This window comes from Scaptodrosophila lebanonensis, unplaced genomic scaffold (assembly GCF_003285725.1).
Source record: "Scaptodrosophila lebanonensis strain 11010-0011.00,11010-0021.00 unplaced genomic scaffold, SlebRS2 tig00000024-arrow-pilon, whole genome shotgun sequence".
NCBI classification, from domain to species: Eukaryota; Metazoa; Arthropoda; class Insecta; order Diptera; family Drosophilidae; genus Scaptodrosophila; species Scaptodrosophila lebanonensis.
The window spans coordinates 2,525,407-2,549,713 of NW_022060538.1; the positions used below are offsets into that span (position 1 = coordinate 2,525,407).

The following is a 24,307-nucleotide window of genomic DNA, read 5'->3' on the forward strand; positions in this document are numbered from 1 at the left end:
ATTCAAAAACCCTTCTTTCTTTCCAAATTTCGCGTCACTCACAATGCACTCTACACAAGACTTAACAATCCTATCTACTTTCCCTAACAACTCTGGAATAAAGTATTCTCGCTGCACTAAATCGGTAGTTCTTTTAACACCAAAATGCCCTTGACGATGAGCTGTCATTATGATTTCGTTTTCCATCCTGGTTGGTATTACAATCAATTCCTTAACTGGGTCCTTGTGCAAGATTTCATACTTCAAATAAAAGTCGTCGTAAGTACCGGACTCTAACACTTTACAAATTGCTGCTATCCACTCATCCTGACGCTGAGCTTGCTTTATTCGGTGTCTTAGTGAATCTGCCAACAATAAACAATGCACTCTACTCAATGCATCGACGTGTTTCATTTTTGTCCCTGAACGATGCTCAATTTCATAATCGAAGTCCTGCAGAAATATGGCCCAACGAGATACCTTCACTGGAACATCTTGCTTCTTCATCGTTAACGCAAAAGCATTACAGTCAGTAACGATCTTTATCTTTCTACCAAGCAAATAAACTCTCCACTTCTTAAGAGCCTGCACTATAGCGAGTACTTCAAGCTCGTATGAAGGATACTTTTCTTCAGCTGGGGTTGTCTTACGACTCATATATTCTACCGGGTGGAGACTTTGGTCCTCCGAGTCCTTTTGTAAGAGTATGGCACCATACCCATACATACTTGCATCGCAATGAACTTCTGTATAGCCCTTCTGATCAAACAGTTTTAAAACAGGGGAACAGGATAAATAAACTTTTAACTGATTGAATGCTGCTAACTCTTCCTCGCCCATTTTGAAACAAACATCCTTCTTCATCAGATTTGTCAGTGGTCTGGCAACGACAGCAAAATCCTTAACAAATCTACGGAAATAAGATGTGAGGCCCAAATAACGTTGAACTTGTTTCCGGTCTCTCGGAATTGGAAAGCTTTCAACTGCCGAAGTCTTCTCTTTAGATGGTCTTATTGTTGAATTTTCTATTATGTAGCCCAAAAAATTCACCTTGCGCTGTAACACCTGAGATTTTCCCCATTTAATGCGCAATCCTGAAATCTCTGCGAGGCACAATACCTTCTCTAACTTTCTGAGTCCTTCTTGCTCATCTTTTGATGGAATAATGATATCGTCCATATATAGGATCAATGTACCGTCGTCTATCAATGGTCTTAGAACAGCAAATATATACCTCATAAAGACCGGGGGTGAATTAGAAATCCCGAATGGTACGTAATTAAATTCATATTGTCCACTTTGTGTGACGAAAGAAGTATATTTACGAGAATCCTCATGTACCGGGACATGAAAGAAACCATTAGACAAGTCCAATGTAGTGAAAATACGTCCTTCTTGAAGTTTGAGCAAAACATCATCAATTAACACCATTGGAAAATTGTCGCGAATTATCTTCTCATTAAGTTTTCTATAATCGCAGCAAAGTCTTTTTGAGCCATCCTTCTTGGCGACAAGCACCACAGGGGAAGCGTATTCGGACACACTATGTCGAATTATCCCCTCCTTTAACCAATCCCTGATCTGCCTATCGACTTTCTCATTGTCTACGAAAGGTAAACGTCTAGGTCTTTGACGGACTGGTACTTCATCTGACAATATTATTTTCATTTCGACAGGGCTTCTTTCTGGTTTTACTGGGCTATAATTTTCTACCAATCTCCCTATTTTTGACTTCATATCACGGTTCAAATGCGACAGCTCTATTCCTCGTGAAAACTCTTCGATAACATTGGTAGACAGTATTTGACGGAACGCATTTTCCAAATCATTTATTGAACTCGCTGATTCTGAAGGCCTGGTCCCTTGAGTATCACTATGTTGAGTGAACTCTAAGTCACGGCTTCCCTTTGCCAAACTACTGCTAATTGCTTTTTCCGATGAACTGATTCCTTCCATAACCTGGCACCCTTCACTTGTCGAATGAAAGAACACTCCTTTTTTTCCTATGCTCGCACTGACAAAATCGAGAACATCACTTCCGATCACACCTTCGTACAGCGTATCATCGTCACGGACTATGTGAAAACACATTTCCAAAGGAGCATCGTCCAACTTAGTGACCACATTAAACGAACCCAATGTATAGATTTTCTTGCCTCCTATTCCGATCAATTCTTTTACATCATTTTTCAATGCAACTGGGAAAATCTTTCTGTAAACTTTCTCGCTCATCGTACAAATATCGCTGCCAGAATCAAACAATGCAGTGATCTCTATATTACCGATGGCAACATTTTTAAAAGCCCGATTGAAACTGGTCTGAGAAAATTGCTGGACATTCGACATTTTCTTCTCCCTTTCCATTCTTGGACCTTTTGCTTCGCATTGATTTGCCTTGTGGCCTAGCTGATTGCAATTGAAACACTTGACGGCATTTTCTTTGCAATCCTTTGCAATATGGTTGTTACCTCCACATTTGAAACAACGCCTATTGTCCTTGATTTGAATCGAACTATTCTCAAATTTTGATTTTGTCTTTAGTGTACTTCCTTGATTCGAACTGATCTTTTCATAAATTTTAAGTTGCTCACGAAACTCCTTGAAATTGTTTGCTTGGTATAAGCAGCTCTTGTTTTGCTTGGTATCTTGAATGCCTTCAATAATATATTCAATAATGCTTTCTTCATCTAACTGGGATTGACTTGCCAAAGTACACATACTATAGAAATATTCAATTAAGCTTTCCTTATGACTCTTCTTCCTATTTTCCAATAACTTATGGAGCTGCTTTGCTGTTAACTTTTCACTAAATTCACGTTTTAGTGCTTCCTTCAGAGAATTCCAATCATTAATACCGGATTGACTACTCAAAAATAATTTCGCTGCACCTTTTACTAATGTCCTGCCATAAACAAACTTTTGTAAATCATTCCAATTCACTGTTAAAGCATTAAGTTCAAAATCATGCAACCAATCATCAACTTCCGGAGAGCCATTGCCAGTAAATGCTAAAAGGGAATCTTCGATGTCTCTTAATGTGAACGCCATATTTACCGAACTATCCACTGCTGCTTCGTTTACTGGATTTAAAACTTGAGCGTCTTCTGTCTGTTCGTCCCCAGTTATGTTAATCGTTTCTTCATAAATAGATTCCTCGTTTTCGTCTTGATCGAATCCAAAATAGGACAATAGTCTTTCCTGTAAAACTGCTTTAGCGCCTGAATGCTTCAACTGTAACTCTTTCAATTTTTCCTTCAACTCTGCCACTGTTAAGCTTAAAATTTCGTCGCGTTGCATATTACAATATTAGCTTATTTTAAAGTCTGTGAATTAAATTTACATTAAATAAAGTTTAAGTTGAGTCCGCTTGCTTAATTTGCTACACCATGCATTTCTTCTATATGATCAATACTTGCGTATACAGACATCATATGTGAATACACACAAACAGATGGTGCTTTTTCTTCTTGGTCTTCTTTACGTCGTTCGCAGGGAATACAAGCCGCACGTGGCCGTGCGAATGGCCACTGGTATTGTTCGTCGTCTGTTGCTTTCCTCTATGTTCGCAATGCGGGCGAAAACGAATAATGTCGGTTTTCGCCTTTCTTGGTCTGTAGATCCGTCGTTTTCTCCTTTCCTTAACGTTCGCTATTCTTTCGTTCGCCTTGCACGAAAACGAATAGCGTCGTTTACATCTTCTTTACTCTTTACTTTCGTTGTTTGCTGATTTCCTCTACTTTCGCAATGCGGACGAAAACGAATAATGTCGGTTTTCGCCTTTCTTGGTCTGTAGATCCGTCGTTTTCTCCTTTCCTTAACGTTCGCTATTCTTTCGTTCGCCTTGCACGAAAACGAATAGCGTCGATTAAGTCTTCTTTGCCTTCTATTTTCGTCGTCGTTGTGATTTCTCTCTGCTCTGCTTCTACTGTTTGCTACAGTACCTTCGTCTTTGCGTCGTACTGTAGCCTCGTCGTATTTTAGCTCTTCGTCGTTAGCTACTTCTTCGTTCTACACTTTGGACGAAAACGAATGGCGTCATTTTACGTCCTCTTTACTGCGTTTAGCAATGCTGATTCTCTGCATCTGTTTTCGTCTGATCTTCGTTGCGTCGTTCGTGATAATTTCACAATGTTGCGCAAAACTTAGTGGTTGGCAACTTATACATACACGTACACACACATTAAATGCTTCATTTGTACAATTTCTTAATGTTAATTTATAATTTGCACATTCACTTGTGGTTCTATCCCGGACGAGCCCCCAAAATTGTAGGGATCTTTAGTGAGTTCCCTACGAGTGAGTAAAAATCTGCTCCAGAAACTCCGTCAATAATAAGTACACCACACGTCGTCGTTTTAATCAATTGAGTACAATATTTATTCATGTGCAAATTAAATCAAATTAAATTAAAGTTTATTCATAACTTGTTCACAACGTCTGCTCGCTTCCGAAGTCAAACTCTTACTCCTAAAACGATATACTTTCTTAGACTACCCTGGACTGACCACCCCGATAGTCCGATGATTATCTGCTGGTTCAAGAGCTGCCAACCCTACATATGTATGTATGTTTGTTCTCACCTGGGGTTCCCATCACTCTACTCTCACTGTCGTGCAGCATGATGCGCGAGTTGGTAAAGAAAGGACGAAGCGATGGTTTCGGCGTCGAGCCAATAGATATGCTGTCCATGTCCGGACCGGAATCGTCGCCCTCGCAGCATGACAGCGACTCCAGCTCCTGGAACAGTGCATCCAAGTCCCGTTCGCCACGCAGGGCTGCTGTACCGCGATGAGCCTCCCCCTCCAGCTCCTCACTGGCCTTGAAGCGTTTGAGCAGTGCGACAATTTTCTGCTTAAAGTTCCGCTGTTGCAGCGAAATCGTCTGTGGAAGACCAAACAATTGTGAAGTTATTTTTTAACAAAACATTTTCTGCTTATGCTTATTTATCCAAATTGCAGCACTTCACGAAAGTTATAAATTCGTTGGCCAAGTGCTCCAATTAGTACACAAACTACCAAGACATTTAAAAGAGAGGAAAGCGTGGCTTGAGGATGTGAATGATTCGAATGAACATTTCAAACAAAATGGAGTCATGTTGTCTAGGAACTAGGAGAGTATACATAGCAAGTTTCTTTAATGTGGGCTCAACCGTCTTTGCAATCCAGGCTTTCATCCAGACGGACGGACATGTTTAAATGGACCTATCTCAAGTATTCTTGATTAGTATGACAAGACGAGTAGATATATCTCCGGAAGTATAAGTGCTAGAATAACGAAACCAAATAACCTTAACCCACCGACAGATTCAGTTTATTTTTTGATAAATATGCGCCTGTTGGAACATTTAGTAACATTTAGTAACAAGGCACAGTTGTCTGCCATGCAATGACAACGCCGGCAGTAACAGCAATATCAACAAAGAAACTCAAAGGCGCTCTTACAAGTAATTGCGCAGCTGCCACAGCAAGAGTTGTCATTAAGCTTTAAGTGGTTTTTATCTTTATGAGGCATATGTATAAATGTTCTTTAACTTCAAGCTGACACAGCAACAGGAAGGGCCACAACACCTGTGCGGCACAAGGGAGTCCTAGTCGAGGCAACGCTTAATTTGTTAAGGTTGCCCTTGCTGTTTCTGTTGTTGTTGTATTCTATAAACAGTTGTAATTGGTTGTATTGTTTAAATATTTATAGCAAGTGCTTAGGAAAAATGTTTTGTTTTCGAGCGTTGACTCTGACTGTTCGTTTTATTATTTGCTTCTTTGCTTGTCAGATACTCGACATCCAGGGGCATGCCGCATGGTGCGTATGAATGACGCATTCTCGACGAGCAGTCGCTCCAAAACAGATCCCACAGAAAATTGATTTTCTAATTTTACAAATCGGAACACTTTTTTCCACCGTTACTTTCATTCCAAGTGCGTCAGTCCATTTGTAAGTTATTGTTAGGTGGTCGTCCTACACGTGCCCTAATGTATATTATACGAGCATGTGTGGCACCTATTTTTGTTGTAATCGACTGTTAATTGTAATAAAGGAAGTGCGCATAAACTTTCGCTCTATTTATCAAGTCCAAGGTGTGGGCTGAGCCCACGACTTGCAGTCTGCAGACTACTTGTAATTTGTATTGATGGATTTTAAGCTCATAACAGTGTAGCAACACTGATGCAAGGGCTATATTCGAATACTATAACAACGAACACGATCTACAACCTCTTTAAAATTATATTAATATTAATAGGAATAGAATGCAGAGTCGTGTGGGATCTGTGCCTAGTACAAACTTGCCCTCTAACGGAATTAACCGAAACTGTATGCCTAGCTTGGTTATTCCAGCTCTTATACGTCCTGAGATTCTAGCGTTCATTCAGACAGACAGGGCTATATCGATTTGTCTCGTCATACTGATCAAGCATATATGTATTTACTTTGTTACATAGCAAATAATCTTTTAAAACAAAGAACAACAATCACATTTCTAGAGTCCTTTCCGGTTTATAATAATGCTACTCTTTTATGTGTTCTGCTGGTACAAAAGCAGGAAATCATTTGTTGATTTGGGTCGAAAATGGCAAAATAAGCACATATTGCTGAAGTTAAATTGCACATTAGAGTTGACTTCGATCAGCGGGCTGAGATACGTAGTTTATTTATTTGTTTCCATTCGACTCAACTATTTCAGAGCTAATAAGAAAAGTTTTTTAGACGACCAAAGATAATAAGTCGATACACACCATGTCATATCAATATTTATATAGTAGTATATGCAGGGGATGAAATTCTTAAGAATTACACTCTCTTATACCTTGAATCTGAAGGACATTGGCTACACCAACCAATGCCTAGGAAGCCAAAGCTTATTTAATTTTTTGTTTCAATTTCGTTCATCTTTTTGTCATCTTTTGTCCGTATAACAACCTAACAAGCTCGTATAACTCAGGTCATTTCCCTGTGGAACTTATAATACTCTCTCTTGTTCTTTTGGTTGCAACCTTAAGGAGTCCATTATGCCCGCCCTTCTTGCTCTGCTCCAAAAATAATACACACCTGTGTATGTAAGAAGAACGTGTGAGCACATTTGGCGTTGCATTTATTTTTTCGACTGTCATAAACGTCATCGTTTAGAAAACGTCAGCAGGGGAATTTTCGATATTATATTTGTTCGTATATTGGCAATTGATTGGCCTTGCTTGGTGCATTGCCTCTAGAAAGGCGCGGAAATTTTGGCCAAATACAATACTACGAGTATGTGTAGCAACTAGCTATTTTTGGTATCTACAAGTATTAGGTAGGTCTACAAGTATTTATCAGCTAGAGAAAAGTGTGCCATAAGTGTCAAGAATTTGAAAACAATGACATGCACAAGGCTGAATCAAAAGTCAAATGTTTCGAGCACGAATATTTCGTCTATATTGAAACGACGTCTATTCTTAGTTATATAGTATATATACAAATAGAAATAACAAATGTATGTAAAATCCTTGAGGTAAATGAAATTTCATTTGTATTCTGAACTTTATGTTCGGCAGTTCGGCAGGCGGCAATGAAATAAGTATTTTTTGTTTCAATTCCGGAAATAATTGCAGGCCTGTCTGTTGACAAATATTGCGTCAAATCTCATGCGAATGTGGTAATAAACAAAGAAGTAAAACTAAAATTAATAGCAAAGTTATTCTTGTGGCAATGGTTGCATGAATACGTCACACGCCAGGGCTCCCAATAATTGCACTTATGTACGAGTATTTTGTGGAGCAAAAAGTTGTCACATCAAGTGCTAATTAACTGGGAAGTACAACATATACTTTAGCATATAAATGGAACCACAATGAAATTTAAAGGTGACTCCCTTTGGAAACATGCTTTATACGTAAGGTTGACTTCGATCTGCATTTTATATCCCAGAACTTTTAAGGCCTTGAGACAGATGCTTACAGTTCCTGCAGTAAAAATGTATTTATAAATATACTAGTGACTCACCCGACTGAACTTGGCACGCGATGAGCTCTTGTCCTTCATCTCGAACTCACTGTCGCTATCCACTGGATGTTGATGCTGATGCTGGTGGCCCACTAGTGCAATATCCTCAATTCCGGAACGCTGTAGCTTGCGGTACTTGCGCATATCATGCTTGGCCGGATTATAGTCGCGCTTCGGATCGTATCCCAGTTCGTTGGCGTCGTCGTTGAACTCCCCCGAACTAAACTCAACCTCCTCTTCTTCGTCCGAATACTCAGCAACGCGATCTGCGGAATAGCACACAGGCACAAACAGCACAAAAATATCATAAGTACGAGTATGGCACTATATGCATGAGAGTTCACAACTTTTCAGTTTCGTAAAGCTAGAGTTTTTATTAAGTTGCTTAACAAGTGACTGACGCGGCACGTACCAATTCCGGAGACGTGAGACGACTGCTCAGTGATGTACTTTTTATTTCGGTACTTTTTTCCGTGGTGCTTAAATTTGATTTACTCTTGCCGTGCACTTGAGCTGTACTCGTATTTTCATTTGTACGCTTATTGTTTATTTCTGTGTTCCAACTGCGTATTTAATGAAAGCAAAAAATACAAGCGCAATTTTTTATTTTGTTGCTATTTTTGTTTAGCCTTTTTAGTTTGCCTTTTTTTCTGCTACACTAATCACGAGATATCAGCGGCAAGTTATCTTCGTTATATGCACAATTATTTTAATTTTTTATTTTTTGTTTGTTTGTTGTTATTGCTTTGTGCCACACGCTCGGCTGCACGTTCGCCAGCCAAATGAATGGGGCGCCTCAATGTTCTACATATTTTGTATGACTCTTTAATGGCGACGTCGACGTCGACGTCGCCGCCGACGCCAACGCCAGCAGCAAGTGAATCGACAGAAAAGAGTGTGGGAAGAGCAAGTGCTCATACATGCTTATATGTAGCATGTGTTAACAGTTAGCGGCACTTTCTCACCTTGCCAGCAGCGGCGACGGCGGCGGCAGCGGCAGCGGCAGAGGTGCTCCCCACAAATTACGAGCAAATCAATAGAAAATTGTCACAGTCGCATTCCCATTCCCATTCTCAGTACAGTTTTGTTTTTAGACTAATCCTCTCACATTTGGGCCCGAAGAGTGGAATTGGGAATTATACACATACACACATACATCCATACATAAGTACATACTCTGTCTGTTTATAGAGTGCGTTTAATTATCGATAATTCCAAACGAGTGTAAAAACGTGCATTACCGCTATTTCTGTGCGGCAGTGACTATATAGCCACCCCACCCCTCCGCTTCCACGGACTTGTGCGTTATTTAGAGTGCAGCTTTTTGATAAGATTAGTCGTCAGTGCAGGGTCGAGCACTCTCTAATTCGTGGGCATGGTAGCCGTAATAACTAACTAGAAACGGACACATTTTTTAACATATATTGCAAAATGTATTTCAGTAGAGTATCCCACAGTCTTCGGCAATGCAAAACGCTAGTAGTTCTTTCATTTTTAATATCTTGCATGTTTTGCTGCCGTTATCATATACATACATACATACCTACATATCTCGTTTACCGGCCGGTTCTTCACACTACCTACCGCCATAGACAGCGCGCCTATTTTAGAAAAACTCTCGACCAAGTGAATCGCGTGCGATGTGAGTTGAGCCACGTGTGTGTGTGTCTATGTGTGGGTGTGTATGTGTGGGTGTCTATGTGTGGGTGTGTATGTGTGGGTGTGTATATGTATGTGGGTGGGTGCCGGCAGGAGGAGCAACAAGCGCTGAACGTGTGTATAAGTTGTGATCGAGTCGAAACGGAAATCGAAAAATTGAAGTGCTCTCGGCTCTGAGCAACAACAGTTGGGAGGGCGGGGGGCGAAGCGTGTAAGTTTAAATTTTTGACAGCATTAACCGTTAAGTGATAAAAAGTGTGTAAAACAGGCAGGCAGTGACTGGCTAAAATGCAGGCCACGCATGAGTGAAAGGAGTGGTCGTTGCTTGGCTTGTAATTCCTATAGACGCTGTCAATTGGCATGTCAATGACCAGCCAACAAGCAACAACAACCACAATAATAACAATGACCGTCATCACGACAACAAGAAAAACAATGGGAGCCCAAGGTGCGATGACTACAACGACGACGACGACGACAGGCAACTTCAAATTGCTGTGAAGTGCTCCAGCACGCCATGAATTTGTCTTTGTCTTGGCTTGGCCAGAAAGAATGAACGACCGATTCCTGCTGCTCTCTCTCTCTCTCTCTCTCTCTCTCTCTCTCTCTCTTAGTTGCTTCACTTTAATTATTTGCGAGGAGTGGAGTATTGTTGTTGCCATAACGTCGTCAAAGTATCTTAAGGCAACGTCTGCCACCATATTTGTTGTTGTCATTATTAACGTGCCGGTGGACAACTTAATGATGTACACACAAGTCTCGCAGCGTGTGATTGTGAGGAGAGTGCAGAATGTGTACAAAAAGCAAATAATTGCAGGCAATTGGTGCTGCTGGCATGCACATTACAGGCAAACAAAACTGCTTAATGAGCTCGCCGACCGTCTGGCTGGCGGGCTACCCAGAATCGTTTTGGCATCGACTATAAATTTGCAAGTCCTCTTCCTTTTTGCCATTCTCTACCCACGATCTGTTCGCATAACCACTGAATTTCCATGGAAATGTTACTTTAAAAGCTAAGTAAAATGGTCCAAATATTTAAATTCGTATACATTTTATGTCGGCTATAGTCAGGCGCTAGCTAAAAATTAAAAAAAAAAGCAAACAAACAACCATTTATGCGTCATCGGAAAAACTGCGGTTCATGGCGCGTGTATAAGCAATTCGTTTAGAAAACGAATAACGCGACATTGATTTCATGATTTAATGCTCACGGTGGGGCATACATTTGGGATGTGTTGTATACATATATATTGGACAGTGGACAGACAGTTTGTTTGGCTCTGAAAGTAGCACGGAAAGTACACAATTTTGACCTTGAAAAACCCATACACAGCATCTTGTTTTGCTTAAAGTTTTTATGAGGCGTTGTTGTTAGAGATGCCGTCAGGAAGGACGTCAGGATATGGGCATGCGCTTGCGATAACACTGCCTCATTGCGCAATGCCCATCCAAGATTCTCAGAAATATGGGCCAGAGAGGTGGCAGACGGATTGAGCAACATAAAAATGAACAAAGATGCGCTCGACATAATTTACGCATTTTGTGATTAGGCACCTCACGAAGATAGAGACAGAGAAGTCAATGTTGGCAAAGGATGCCTGCACATTGTGCGCAGTCCAAGCCACACATACATACTACATACATATTAGCACAGCTTGTTTCCCTTTTCCGGCCTATCTGTAACGCACAAGGACAAATGATTTAATTCTTCCTTTCGCAACATTGCATTAATGGCAACCGACAGTCATGACAGCTTGCCACAAAGGGTAGCATATGACGAACACGCAATACAGTTCCGCCAATGGCTGCCGGAGCAGCAAAGTTCAATCACGCCATTAAATTGGTAGCAGAAGTAAACAAACCAAACAACCGAAGCAGTAGCAGAAGAGTGGAAAGACGCAGGAGGTTCGCCAGGAAGTTAACGCCTAAGTACATCTGAGTACAAAACTTGGTACCTTGAGCAATTATGTATAGTGTCTAAGATCTAGGGCGCACAGACAGACAAATATGGCTAAATCGACTCGTATTGTCATGTTGATCAGAAATATATACAAATAAATATAAATTAGCTGCTTGTCCATTAAATATATTCTCGGCTTATTATTAACTAACCGTTTTAGCTGCCAGCTTCTATAGTTTCGCCCATCCGAGGTGTTAATGAAATTCAAAGAAAATTTGATCTCACATCACTGTTTCTTGTTTAAAACTCTGTTATGATAATGGGTTCCGGTTTGAAAATAAAATCTCGTGTAAACTCGTCCTTATCCACAGCCCTGGCTGTGTACATAAGGATTTCATGAAATATGCGATATGCACACAAGTTTAAATTTGTTGATCTGCGATGCCGGCACAGACACATAAATAGGGCCAAATAGCCAGCAGGCGTGCTAAAGGAGCGCCCGACTGACTAATGGTGTCAAGCACGGGCCGACACCGACACCGACAGCAACACAAGCCCCCAATGCCAATGGGTGTGGCTGGCAGGCCATGTGCGGGCGTACCACATTCAACAAGCAGGCACAGCTAAACCGAAAACCAGAGGCCCAACCGCAGAAATAGCAAAAGCGGCAGCAGCAGCAGTTTTTGGAGGCCTCCGGCCGGACAGCATACCCGATTTAAGGCGACGAGCTGTGCATGGCACGCTGAGAAAAATCAATAATAAAATAGGTTGAGGTAAAAGGTCTTTCAGTTCTCACTCCTCTTGGGTTTGCAAAGTAGAAACCGGGCAGAGTACTTTGCGCAAATGCAAAATTTTTGTCGTTATTGCCGTAATAGTTTAAGGCGCTAGGTCGCAGGTACAGCCCGCCAAGTGCTAACGTGTTGACCCTCGACTTGTCATGTGTTCCCATTTGAATACATTACACCTTAGGCAATATCGGCTCTACTGCCTTGGCCGGCTGCCAAGTGGAGAGTTCACAATTTTCGACGGTCGTCCGCTGACTGCATTTCATTGCCATGTTAACATGGGCCAGCAGTCGGCTATCTGCTTGTTCGCTCATATGTATAGTATATGTACTCGTATGTATTAAAATTTAATTTATACAGGACCAGTTGGCGCGTTGCATTTTGCAGTATGTTTTTGTGGCAAGGCCAAAACACGTCCGTCCCCAAAGTCATACCATGCATATGTAATGAAGCATCGCGAAAATGTTTAGGCAGCACCCTGCTTACTCTTCACACGTAGATGCTTATTTTTTCGGATACCCGAATCTGAAACAATCAACCCGAATCTGGACGAATAAGTGCGGCGATCTCCGTCCCTATATGGAAGGGTATATACCCTTCCATTGATATTCTACTACTTATTAAGACTAAGACGTATAAGACATTGAATGCCAATCAGCAGCCATCCATAGCAAGCTACACTTAAATATATATACTTATGGTTTATCCTGTTCAAACTAGCTATTAAACTAAAAGGGTATGCTGTGCAAGGAGTGCTTCTACTGCAATGAATTAAGTCGTGTTGGTCGTTACATTCAAGCGCCCGAGAGCTAAGCTACTCAAGGACAGGAAAAGTTTGTCCGAAGCGTGTTGCAAGTTTCAGCGGGAGTTGGTAGAAGGGAAGATGCGAGGAAGCACACAAGTGCGTCGATCGATCAGGAGGAACAACTGTACCCCACACCTTTTACTCAACCAGAAAGAATTTCTCGCTGCAAACGTTAGCTATTTTCATCATTGAATTTTCACACAATTTGTACAGCGAGTAAGGGTGTGGGTGAGCAGATGGGGGCGGTGGAGGACGTGAGGCTGCCGCTGTAAACACAAATAGCAAATATTTTCAGTTCATTCCCATATAAATTGTTGTCTTAGCGCTATTGCTGTTGTTGCTGTTGCCATGGGGCTGCTGTAACCAAGGGGAAATTTACATTTGAAAACGTCCGAGCATTTTTACAAAGCATAGGAAGTACTATATATTTGAAATATGCTGCCATAGCTGCCATGGTAATGGCAACCGCTGACGTCATAAGCGGCAGGCCGTCGCTGTCTGTCGGTGTGTATCTATGGCATGGTGTACATGGCGTCTATGTGTTTCATAAGCAATTACCATAAACATAAAATTAAATTGGGAGCATCAGTGTGCTCCGGTGTGTCCCCCATCCCCGCCAACCATTAGCTACAATAAAAACTGCGACTGATCATCAACACCTCTGTGTGCAGTGCCGCATCATGAGGCGTAACACTTGGCAGCCCTCTGGCCACAGCTGATGCATATTTTGTGCTCATTTTCCCAGGTCGGCAATTAATGTTCGGATTGCCGAATCGTCTGCGTCATTAACACTTTTATTTCGGGCATTATTTATTTGTATTTTATGGATTTTGCAATAAATTCCATTGATTTCGACAATGCTTCAAAGGCGCACGCACCGGCGGAATAGATTCGAATGTACTTGGGTATGCATGGTAGACATGCTCGCGACTTACCTGCCAGCAGCACGCTGTTGTTGTTTTTATTGTCATGGTCAACGGGAATGGAGGAAACGCGCTCTGCACGCAGGCACGCGACCACCGTGCCCGGTCGGCCATTCTTTCCGGGTGCAGTCAATTCTATAGTCATGTCCATTGACTTTTGCAGCACAGCGTCCATGCGTATGATGCCCTCCGCCAGGATTTTGTAGCCCAGAATGGTGCGCGATTTGTATTTCTTCCGACGTTGCAATAAAATGACCAGTCTAGGTGGAAAACCGGAAACAAATACAAATCAGTAAGCAAGTAAATTGTTTGCAAAGTATTAAGTGATGAGGTAACAAAACCTGTGCACATAAACTGTTTAGATATAGAACTAAAGCCAAGATGTTAAAGCTTTATACCCTACAGTCTTTATTTTTCCGTGATGAGTACTATACGCTACTAAGATCGTTGTATATATATGTTAGAAGGCATTTACTTATATTTCATTTGGTCATCCATGGACAGCACTCGCTCGTCACGTTGCGCAATTTCTCCGTTTATTTATAAAATCATTATTCAGAATCACTTTCGTTACCTAGCGAACAAATATTGTGAATATTGAAAATGAAATTCTTAAATATAATTTTTCACGGCTCACTGCTAGCTTTTTTCTGAATTATTTATTAGCTGGGAATTGGCCTGCTTCATTGGCCTTAACACAACTGTTGACGTATATTGTACAGCACAAATTTGAGTTTTAGAGGCTGGGTTTCACTATCCTGATTGATTTTTCGATATGCACCAGCCTTCTCTTGAGGCGGTATGAGACTGACTTCTATAAGTCGATGTATCTGCTAGTATGCCAGTTTAAAGTCCAACAGTTTCCAAATCTTTGTAAATAAACTAAACGCACTTAGTTCTTTCGACACTGCTTTAATATCAGAAATTCTGTTTGTTTTTCCTTCAAACTGATATCAAAAATTTTGTAATCCCGCCACTAAGCTTCCTAACTCGTAGCTATCTAATATTTCTGTCTGAGATGAGAAGTGATTGGAGCATTTAGATTCTTTTTGCCGAGCTGATCGGATACTTTATGTGACAATTTGTATAAGAAATGCTTTGACATTCATTTTTGGAAGTGTTACTATAGAAATGGTAAGCCATTATTTCCTTTAAAACAGCATTAGAAGAATTTAAATAACTCTAGTTTCATGTCAAGACACTATTTTAAAAACTCCGTTAATCAACAGCGTGTAGCTAAAAATGTTCTACATAGAGACAAACTTGGCTAAGATTTGTGTTCTATATCTAAGAAGGGTAGCTGCACTCACCTATTGCCATCTCTCTTGATAAAGTGTGGATATTGTAGACTAAAGTGCAAGTCCAGCTCGATTTCCGTCAGTGGAACAGAGACGCTGAGGCTGCTGGAGGTGCCAATGCCAGCATTTCCCACATTTCCGGGTGTCCCAATGAGCATTGCCCCGCCCACGTTGGCCACCGGCGAGTTGCCCTGCATCGAGGAGCCGGCTGCAGAGGTTTGCTGTAGCAGAGCTGTGGCCGCAGTACCATTGATGGGGATCTCATGCGAGCGCAGGGTCCTCTTGGAGCTCTGCATTTTGACGGCCAGCGAAAGTGAGGTTGTATCACCGGGTAACGGCGCCAAAATGGACAGACGCGTAATTGTCAGCGAACAGAGTCTGCAATGAAAGAGGCGAAAAGAACAATGTTGAGTCACTTCGTTTTATTATAATCATGATGAAAAGCACGGCGTGTGAGTAATGCGCAGATGTTTTTGTTTCGCATGTTTTTTTTTTCCTGTTTGGAACAATTTATTCAGTTTTGGCGAATTGTGTCAAATTTTAACAGACCCTATGCGTTGGCTATCATTTGCTTCTTTGGAAAGCTCTTCTATTTCTATTTTCTCTTCAGCAAACTTTAATACCGACTTCCTGCCAAAAACTGATTCATTATTCAGTCAGTTACCATCATGCGACGCTTTATCGGTCACAGCTAATAATTTATATTAATAATGAACAATTTATCAGCTACAGTAAGAAAAGAGATTATTTAAGTAGATTGATGCATGCAATATCATTTGGAAAAGCCTACCAGGCGGCTTATTGCCGGTAGTATTTTTATTATGCCAGCAAAAACAAAAACTGTGCAGTCGTTTAGTTTATAGGAGAAGGAGTCATGGTAGCGCGGAAAACTGTGCGTTGTAATTTGAGTGAAAAACCATTTCACGCCAAGATTTTCGCTTGCACAACAAATCAAAGGCAACAAACGGTGAAAACGACAACAAAAATGAAAATGTAACGGCAATCAAGCGAGTCAGCTTAAGGAGGGAGAGAGAAATAATGAAGGAAAGCGCGTGGAAATATAGATTTACATCCAATATCAAAATGACATAAAACAAATGAAGCATTTTGAAACCTCAACTCCAAATATAACTCAACTCCAAATATAACCCAAAAAAATAATAATAATATGAAATCAATTCACGTTCGACGAGAGGAGGCAAGAGATTTCTGACACCGTGACATTTCAGGTAAACGAAAGGAAAATTGTGTCCTAATATTAGCTCTGGGCTTGGGCTGTGCTGATGTACTGCCCTTTCGTGTTCCACGTTTTCCCCAATAGATCTAGCCCCAACGAAATTGGAAGTTCATCGGATGAAAAATGCCAATTTCTCATACAAACCGTGGAGACCCATTTTCCCCCCTTGGAGTTAAAAACCAAAATTTGAAAATGCAATTCCAATTCACTCCGACTGATCAGGAATACATATATACTATATGCGTGTGCTTTAAGGGGTCTGCTATGCCTTTCTTTTAGACGTTACATATATTTCCACAAATCTGGCATAATGTTCGGTTATAGTTGTAAAAATAAATGGCTATTAATCAAAACTTCTGATTAATAATTGACCCGATGAAATAAATCACATATGTTTGTAATATCAGTGATTAGCAAAAACTGTTAATTGGCGATTAAAAGTGCATTATATTTTTGAGAAGCCTTGTTATTTGTTAGACATGATTATTAGTTTTTATAATGCCTCTTATCGTACCATGTTATCGTTGATCAACATTTCAATTTCCTCAAGACTGGTCAAGCGACTTTACTGTGCGCCCCAATCGCAGTGTGGTGCTTTTGTTATAAATGTTACATCGCGCAATATATAAATAAATCATTTCCTGATTAATTTTGCTATGTGATATATATACTTATTATATATATGTAGCAGATTAAGGCCTTTGTTGTTGGCGTCGTCATTGTTGTGACTTAAGCTCCAATCTCATCGCGTCCCGGGGGGAAATTACAAAATTTAGGGAGTGGGTCGCTATGCATAATATTTGGAGCAACATCTCGAATTCAAATGATGAGGCAGACCGCTTGTAAGATAAAAGACGAAGTTCTTCAATGCAAGAAGTTGACAAACGACATCTATTGTGCGTTTCCAGTAATGTGGTCGTCGCTAACTAAATTTTATTTTTAGTTGGGCATGGAATGTTGCGCGACTATCGTCACATTCCTAATTAATAATTCATGCATTAGGTAGCTGTCTGGATTGTCGCCAATCAGTTAGCCAATTAGCCAGTCAGCATGCCTTAAACGGCCCTCAAGTATGTACAGTGCATGCTCGAAAGTTAAACATCTTATTATTGATATCCACTTGTATAGTCGTTGCTCTATTCTATTTTAGATTATTTTCCGGTTTTATGTTTCTTGTAATGTGACTTTGATGGCAATAATTTAAAGACGCTTTCCAGTCTTTTTCTATAAGAAACTACATATGAAAGTATGTATACATGCTTATTACACTAGACTTTAAACTAACTCAATACCTCAATACTACTCAAAACCTACCTGTTTTAACGTTTTCACGCTTACTAACGAAGTAGTGTTTTAAGCACAAGAGTCTGGTAATTTGGTTAATAATGTGGAGCTTTTATTTATTTATTATTCTTAAATCGACACAGCTGATCCGCACAGCTGTCTAAATATAAGAAAGACTACTTGATATAGAAGTTAAATAAAACAACTGCTGTTCTTTGTTCCTACAATTTTTTAAAAATTAATTGTTTCTATTGTGGAATTATTGAATTAAAAAGTGTTGGAGTCATCGCTTTGCCATTGCCTTTAATTAGTTTTATCTACAGAGAGCGTTGACTGTAGTTAGATCGCAAATGGCGTGTCGATTATTAAAGGTGTATTTCAAGGGTGAAAAGTGTGCCTGCCTAACAAATTGGAATTCATTTTAACACGTTACACACATTTATATTTGCCAGCCGCGTTGCATTTTGGTTTCTTTCTTTCAGCTTTCCGTATTTTCAAACGTCTCGTTTTTTTGCATTCGCTTTTAAAAATAAGTCGCCATTTATACGTTATGTTTTGTTTTATTGTTTTGTTGTGCTTTCGTTTTGCAAAAACAAAACAACGTGCCCCTCTTTCTTTCTTTTGATTTGTTGCTTTTTTCTGGTTTGCTTGTTTCGTGCTCATAATGTCAATGACTGACTCGCAAATATTGTTGCTGTTGCTATTTTTGTTGTATTGAGGCGTATTGCTATTTGTTGTAGTTTATTTTGCTCGATTTCTGACACTGCTCTCTATTCGTTGGTATGCATTTCCCAAATGAGTTTCATGAATGACAAGCGTCCAGTCTGGCTAGCAAAAAGCTTTTCTTAAAATACCTAAATATTCGTATGCACGTATTTTTTTTTACCCTGCACCCAAACTGCCAAGGGGTTTGCCAGGTTAGTGCGAATATGCACGCACTGTGACGACAGAAAACACAGCGGATGCCTACCTCTGCTATAGATGCTGGTCAACAGGTGTGTTGTCGACGTTGACGATTGATTGGCCGGATACGGCTATCAAAGAGATCTGGGATGATTGATGAATGAAGTGCGAAACCGAGTTTAACGACTGCGACAAGCAAAAGTCTATTAAAGCACAAGTCATCTATCCACCTTATCTACCAAATAATAATAGCACTCTGCTTAATTATAAATGAGAGCGTTTTATAATCGTGTGCCACAGCCAATAAATAGAGCGATACTCTCCGTCTTTTGATTGTTGAGTTCTATTTTCAGACGATTTTGAGAACGTCCTCGACTTAAGAGAAATAACAATAGCCACCCAAAGCAATAAACGGAGGCTGGCCTCCATTACAGAATAAATTTTGAACAACATTCAATTGAAATTGATTAGCAGATGTATGAACATACAAACATATGCATATACTTGTATGTATATACATACATACATATGTGCACACATATGCCGAACCGATTCTCAAACGAGCCAGCCACAAGCGTCAATCAGAGTGTTTTCCGGCGCGTAAAACTGTGTCACTGGCGCGATGCCCATGCCCACCACTTTGATGTCCGGCCCCGTTCGCCCCCCCCCCCCCCCCCCATCCCAATACAAAGTTATGAATGTTGATCTATCGCATGCCGCTTGAAACAAAAAAAAATTCAAAAAGCTTTGCGTCGAGTCTGTGGCGCAATTTTGTTGTGTGAGTAATTTCAGTAGCAGTGCCACCTTTGACATCATTAAAACAATAAAAATGCTTTCCATAAAATATGTGTGTGCGTTTTTATTTAGCACAATGCTAAACTAGTCGAGCATAAGTTGTCGTGCCAGGTTGACTCGGTACCAATCCAGCCCTCTCCATGCTACAACAAAACATAATATATAACAAGGCTTTTTTTTCTTTTCTATCGATTAGGTCCTGTGGTGGATCATTAACTTGCTTTGCGGAAAACAATCCTAAATATCCATTTTTTGTGTCCGCAGCTGTTATGATTGCAAATTTTTCGGACTGACAGACATTCTGATTGTATGTTTTAGACAAATGTGGTTAAAGATGTTAATAGAATTAGAAGAGGGAATTCTATGAATTCCAATTAGTATCTAAATCGATTACTTTCGGGGACTGGACAGCAATCGGGAAGGGTATATTGAAACAGATTGAACGGAGAAGCCAACATCAGCATTGGTGGGCAATACCAAATAAGTATTAAATGATGTGTTTCGGAAGAGGCAAATGCAGCAGAAAGCAGACAAATTCTATAATTTTAACACACTGTACCGTAAGATTTAAAGGGTATTCTAGTTTAGTGCAAATGTACATAATACACCCTCAGATTATATATCTGTCCGTCTGTTTGAGCGAGAGGATCTTAGTAATTATAGGAGATTGACTCTTTAGTGTTAGAGCATTTTTATTTCCCGTTGAAAATATGTTTTCTTTAGTGTATCAAACGAATTATGTTTTGCGGCGTTTTGTGCTCATTATTGGACTGTCTGGTGTAGTTTTGCAAGATCAAGTTTCAAGGGGGAGGGACGCCCAGTGCTCAACAGGGTTTGTGTAAGGGTAAGGGGCCTGCCAGATAACTAGTACTTGTGTTGAAATGCTAATTTAAAGTTGCCGTTTTACACTTGTGCGCCAGAATAGCTCCAAGTACATACCCACAATGGCGTGCTCTGAGTCATTCAAGACAGGTATGCAAAAAGCAGACGGCGGGCTATTTTCATTACCCACAAGTATTACCGTATAAAGAACTCGTACAGGTATGTACAATTAGTGCATTATAATACTAAAGTTAACTGTCACAAGTTGATTGAACAAAGAGATAGCAACTCTACGCCCACCAGTTCATGAAGCTGTCGCATATAGTACGACTGTGTCAAGTAGCACTCGGCTATTTGAATTAATTAATTGTCTGTAAGCTGGCATTACAATTGCCGCTTCTACAACGACAACAATAACAATCAGTAATGAAGCAATGACTTAAGAGGAGCCAGTCAAGCACAATTCAACATTCAACAAATGCGGTGGTCGACGCCGCTGTCCCATTGTCTCAGCTTGTTTATATCATTTGGCTCGACTTATGGCCAACTTCTAGGGTTTCATTTAAGTTTTTTGCATTTGGTATCAGGCTATTTGCATAGCTTGCTTCCACGCGCTTCCTTTTTTGTCAAGCAAAAAGGATTAGGGCGGCAGATTTTCGCCCAATGACTCATGATTCATTAATTGATCTGAGTGGGTGCAGCCGCCTGTCAAATACCCTTCTGTATCGTTTAATGAGTTTAAAGCACGAAACCAGCGAAAAAGACGGTTCGTCCATTAATCGGAGTTGAGCCAGTCCTGCATTGTAATCAACTGCCATTGCGTGGTCTTCAATTATACAGTCAGCATAAACATAAGTTTCGCCCCGACGGCGCCAGTAGTCCCCAGTCCCTTACCACTTATGTTTCTTTGTCGTGGGGCAGGTCATTGCATTATTGATCAAATGCATTCCGTATGCGTTGGCAACGTTTTATTTATGCATACGCTAGGCCTCAGGTTATTTAGGCACACCTATTTACAAACATATTCGCATACGAGAGCGGGCTAAAGACTTCTCGGATGATGTTACAGATATCACCAGCAAGATATTTGTAAATGGTAGCAGCATATTGAAAAGTTTTTAAATATTAGGCGTGCTGGGAATATCAAGATCCTTGCGGATGGCGGGAATATTATTTATTTATACTCTGTAGGATCCGATCTGCCTCCTTATAGGTTCTACATACTTTACCAATAATCTTTAAGGAACCGGTGGGCCGCTGAACTTAAGGGCGCCTTGTTTATGTTGCTAGTAATATAATGAACGGGATTCATCCAATGGAGTTAGGGGGAGGGGTAAGTTTGACATACCAGGAGTTACGATTAGTTAAGAAACAAGTTTGTAAGTGAAAGTTGAAACCGCTATTACAATCTTGAAGCAAAAACTATGATGTTGACCAAGAGAGTCATTTCAAGGAGTAGGGCAAAAATACATCAGTGAGTTAGGTTTTGGCAACTATTTATTTATTTTATTTATTTACTTAAAAGTTATTATTTCAATGGGAAGGTCATTCAAACTAAATCGTTTATGCAATGAAGTCAAAAAGAAAAACAACATATGGTCTCCTCCATTAATAAATCATTGCAATGACTTTTGAAAATGTATGTCAATTTCGTTCTTCAATTGGCCGTAAACTGTTCATGTCACCCTCGTATGCGAAGAATTACGCATGCCTCGCGTCCATGCCGGAAATGACGGCCATGTGTTTGCATTTAACGCATAAGGCCCTGAACAATGGGAATGCGAACGAATTTAGCTGCTTTACAATTGGGAACAAAGTTTTGCTCGTAGTACAATGGAACGCCAGCAACGGCGCTAAACGATGCCATTCAAATTTGAACAACTTTCAGAACAACACAGCAATGGCAACAACAAAAATCGATGTAATTTGCTACAATTAGCAACTAAATTGCAGTTTAAGTTTTCCTCGAAATGCAAAGTCGGGCGTACACATTCAAACATTCATGCACTATATATATATATACTTATAAACACAAATACCAACCAACCCGCGGAACTACTTCCATTCATAATACTTGTAAAAGGCAACGGCGACGATGACGATGACAGCGTTGCTTTGTCAAAGGGTGTACACTGAGAGAATTAGAGTTTAAAATAAAAAGGAGAGGAGAAAAAACTTGTAGCCCTCTTTCAGATAAAGGTACATTTAAGAAGGTAAGTCATGTCGAAGCATTTGGCTCATATAGATGATGTGAAATCATGATCTCCAAAGAACTTTAATTAGATAATCTGCGAATTTTTGCTCAGTATAATAAACGATAAGGCGACTGGGGAAATTGCTGTTGTCGCCGTTGTGTTGTAGCTGTTCTTACTATCATTGCGACGACAGGCCCCTCAGGGCACTAGAGGTCACTACAGTTCATCCGCCTGTCCATAACGTGGTTTATCGGTACCCCAATGGGGCGACTCTAAGCAAATGCATGTATCAATTATTGAGGGGTAATTAAAAATGTTGTAATTGCCAACAGGTAGGTTGCCATGTAATACGAGCAATAACCACAACCTAATGTTTAATACAAATTAAAGGCATCATTTAAAAGGTGTTAAATATGCAGTCGGAAATTGTAACGAAGCGCCAGGTGGTGTTAAATAGTTTGCAGTATTTTATATGCAAATTAAAGAGGGGTGTCAGCAATTGATCCAAAAATAGCCTATAGATGGAAAGTATATTGGCGTTCATTTAACCAGAAATATTCATTTGCGTCATACTGTACGTTTGAATCATTATCCAACTCTCCTCATTATCTAAGTTGCCGACGCTTGGAGTGCGTTTGATGGATTATATAAATTATTGTCAGCAGAAGCGTGCGGGCTCATAACCAATAAATGGCAATGGTAAATTGATTTTGTAACCAAATCAAAAAAGGGCAGAAGCCGCAATAGTGCCGTTGGCAGCTTGCAAGAATGAATGAAGATGGTAAACCGTGGCTTTTCGGGCGCTCGGCGTGCTGTTATACGATATATTAACAAATTGTGCACTGGCTCGGAAATATACAAAAATACATTATGCAAAAAAAAAGCCATTTACTATACGAGTCAAGTCAAAAGGGTATTTCGGTATTAAATGACATCCAATCGAATAGATAGCTAGATCCTGAATAAATTTATGTAGCATCGTATGATGGACAGGTAGAAGTGGTGGAATGTTGCTTCATGGGTTTGTAGTTTTCTAAAGCTGAGCAATAAGACCGTAGAAGCAACTGGGTCGCTAGATCATGTAAATTTAACTTCAGCATTTCGATTCGTATTATGCTAATCGGCCAAGGTCCTTTTCTTGTAATGATACCCATGTGCCTAAATAGTGTCAAGTTGATGAACAGCACTCTAATTAGTAGAATCATCTCCAAAATATTCTATTTATATTATAATATCATTCAACATGGAACTATCTGACGAAATCTGAGCTAGGTATACAGATAGATTTTGAAAGCTATGCATCATGCACAGCTATATTATATTATGTATTATGTATACTATGTATATATGAAGATGCAGGGCTGTTTATTTGTATTCCATTTGTTTCTACTTATATGCTTCCAAATTAATATTATTATTAGCAAATAAAATCTACAACATGTCGGTGGAATTAGGTTCAATCATAAACACACGGAAAATGTATAAAAAATGCACATAAACTGTAAAATATGTAGAGCACTATGGAATCTCTCATGGAGCACGATTGGGCCCGAGTGGGCATGTGCTAGGGTGAGACTTGAATGTACATATGTGTATGTGATAAATATATACTGCTTATTTGTTGTTTCCCCTTTGTGTGCTTGCCGCAAATGTTTTGGATTTTGTTTACACTAAGCATGGGAATGTCGTATAAATAAAATTCTAAATGACCATCATAAGTAGGTGAAAGCGGAGAGGTGTAATGATAT

The 24,307-nt window shown here is 40.0% G+C and overlaps 1 protein-coding gene across 2 annotated transcripts in view; it reads right to left on the reverse strand.

Moving 5' to 3' along the window:
• The window catches only part of LOC115620218 (phosphofurin acidic cluster sorting protein 2), a 42,593-nt gene that overhangs the window by 7,279 nt on the left and 11,007 nt on the right, over positions 1–24,307 (reverse strand). For both annotated transcript variants that reach the window (XM_030513358.1, XM_030513357.1), the window contains exons 2-5: positions 15,336–15,701; positions 14,038–14,285; positions 7,954–8,219; positions 4,560–4,860 (exon numbers count right to left, since the gene is read on the reverse strand). In XM_030513358.1, the coding sequence (XP_030369218.1) occupies positions 4,560–4,860; positions 7,954–8,219; positions 14,038–14,285; positions 15,336–15,701 (1,181 nt within the window). The remainder of the gene's footprint in view (positions 1–4,559; positions 4,861–7,953; positions 8,220–14,037; positions 14,286–15,335; positions 15,702–24,307) is intronic.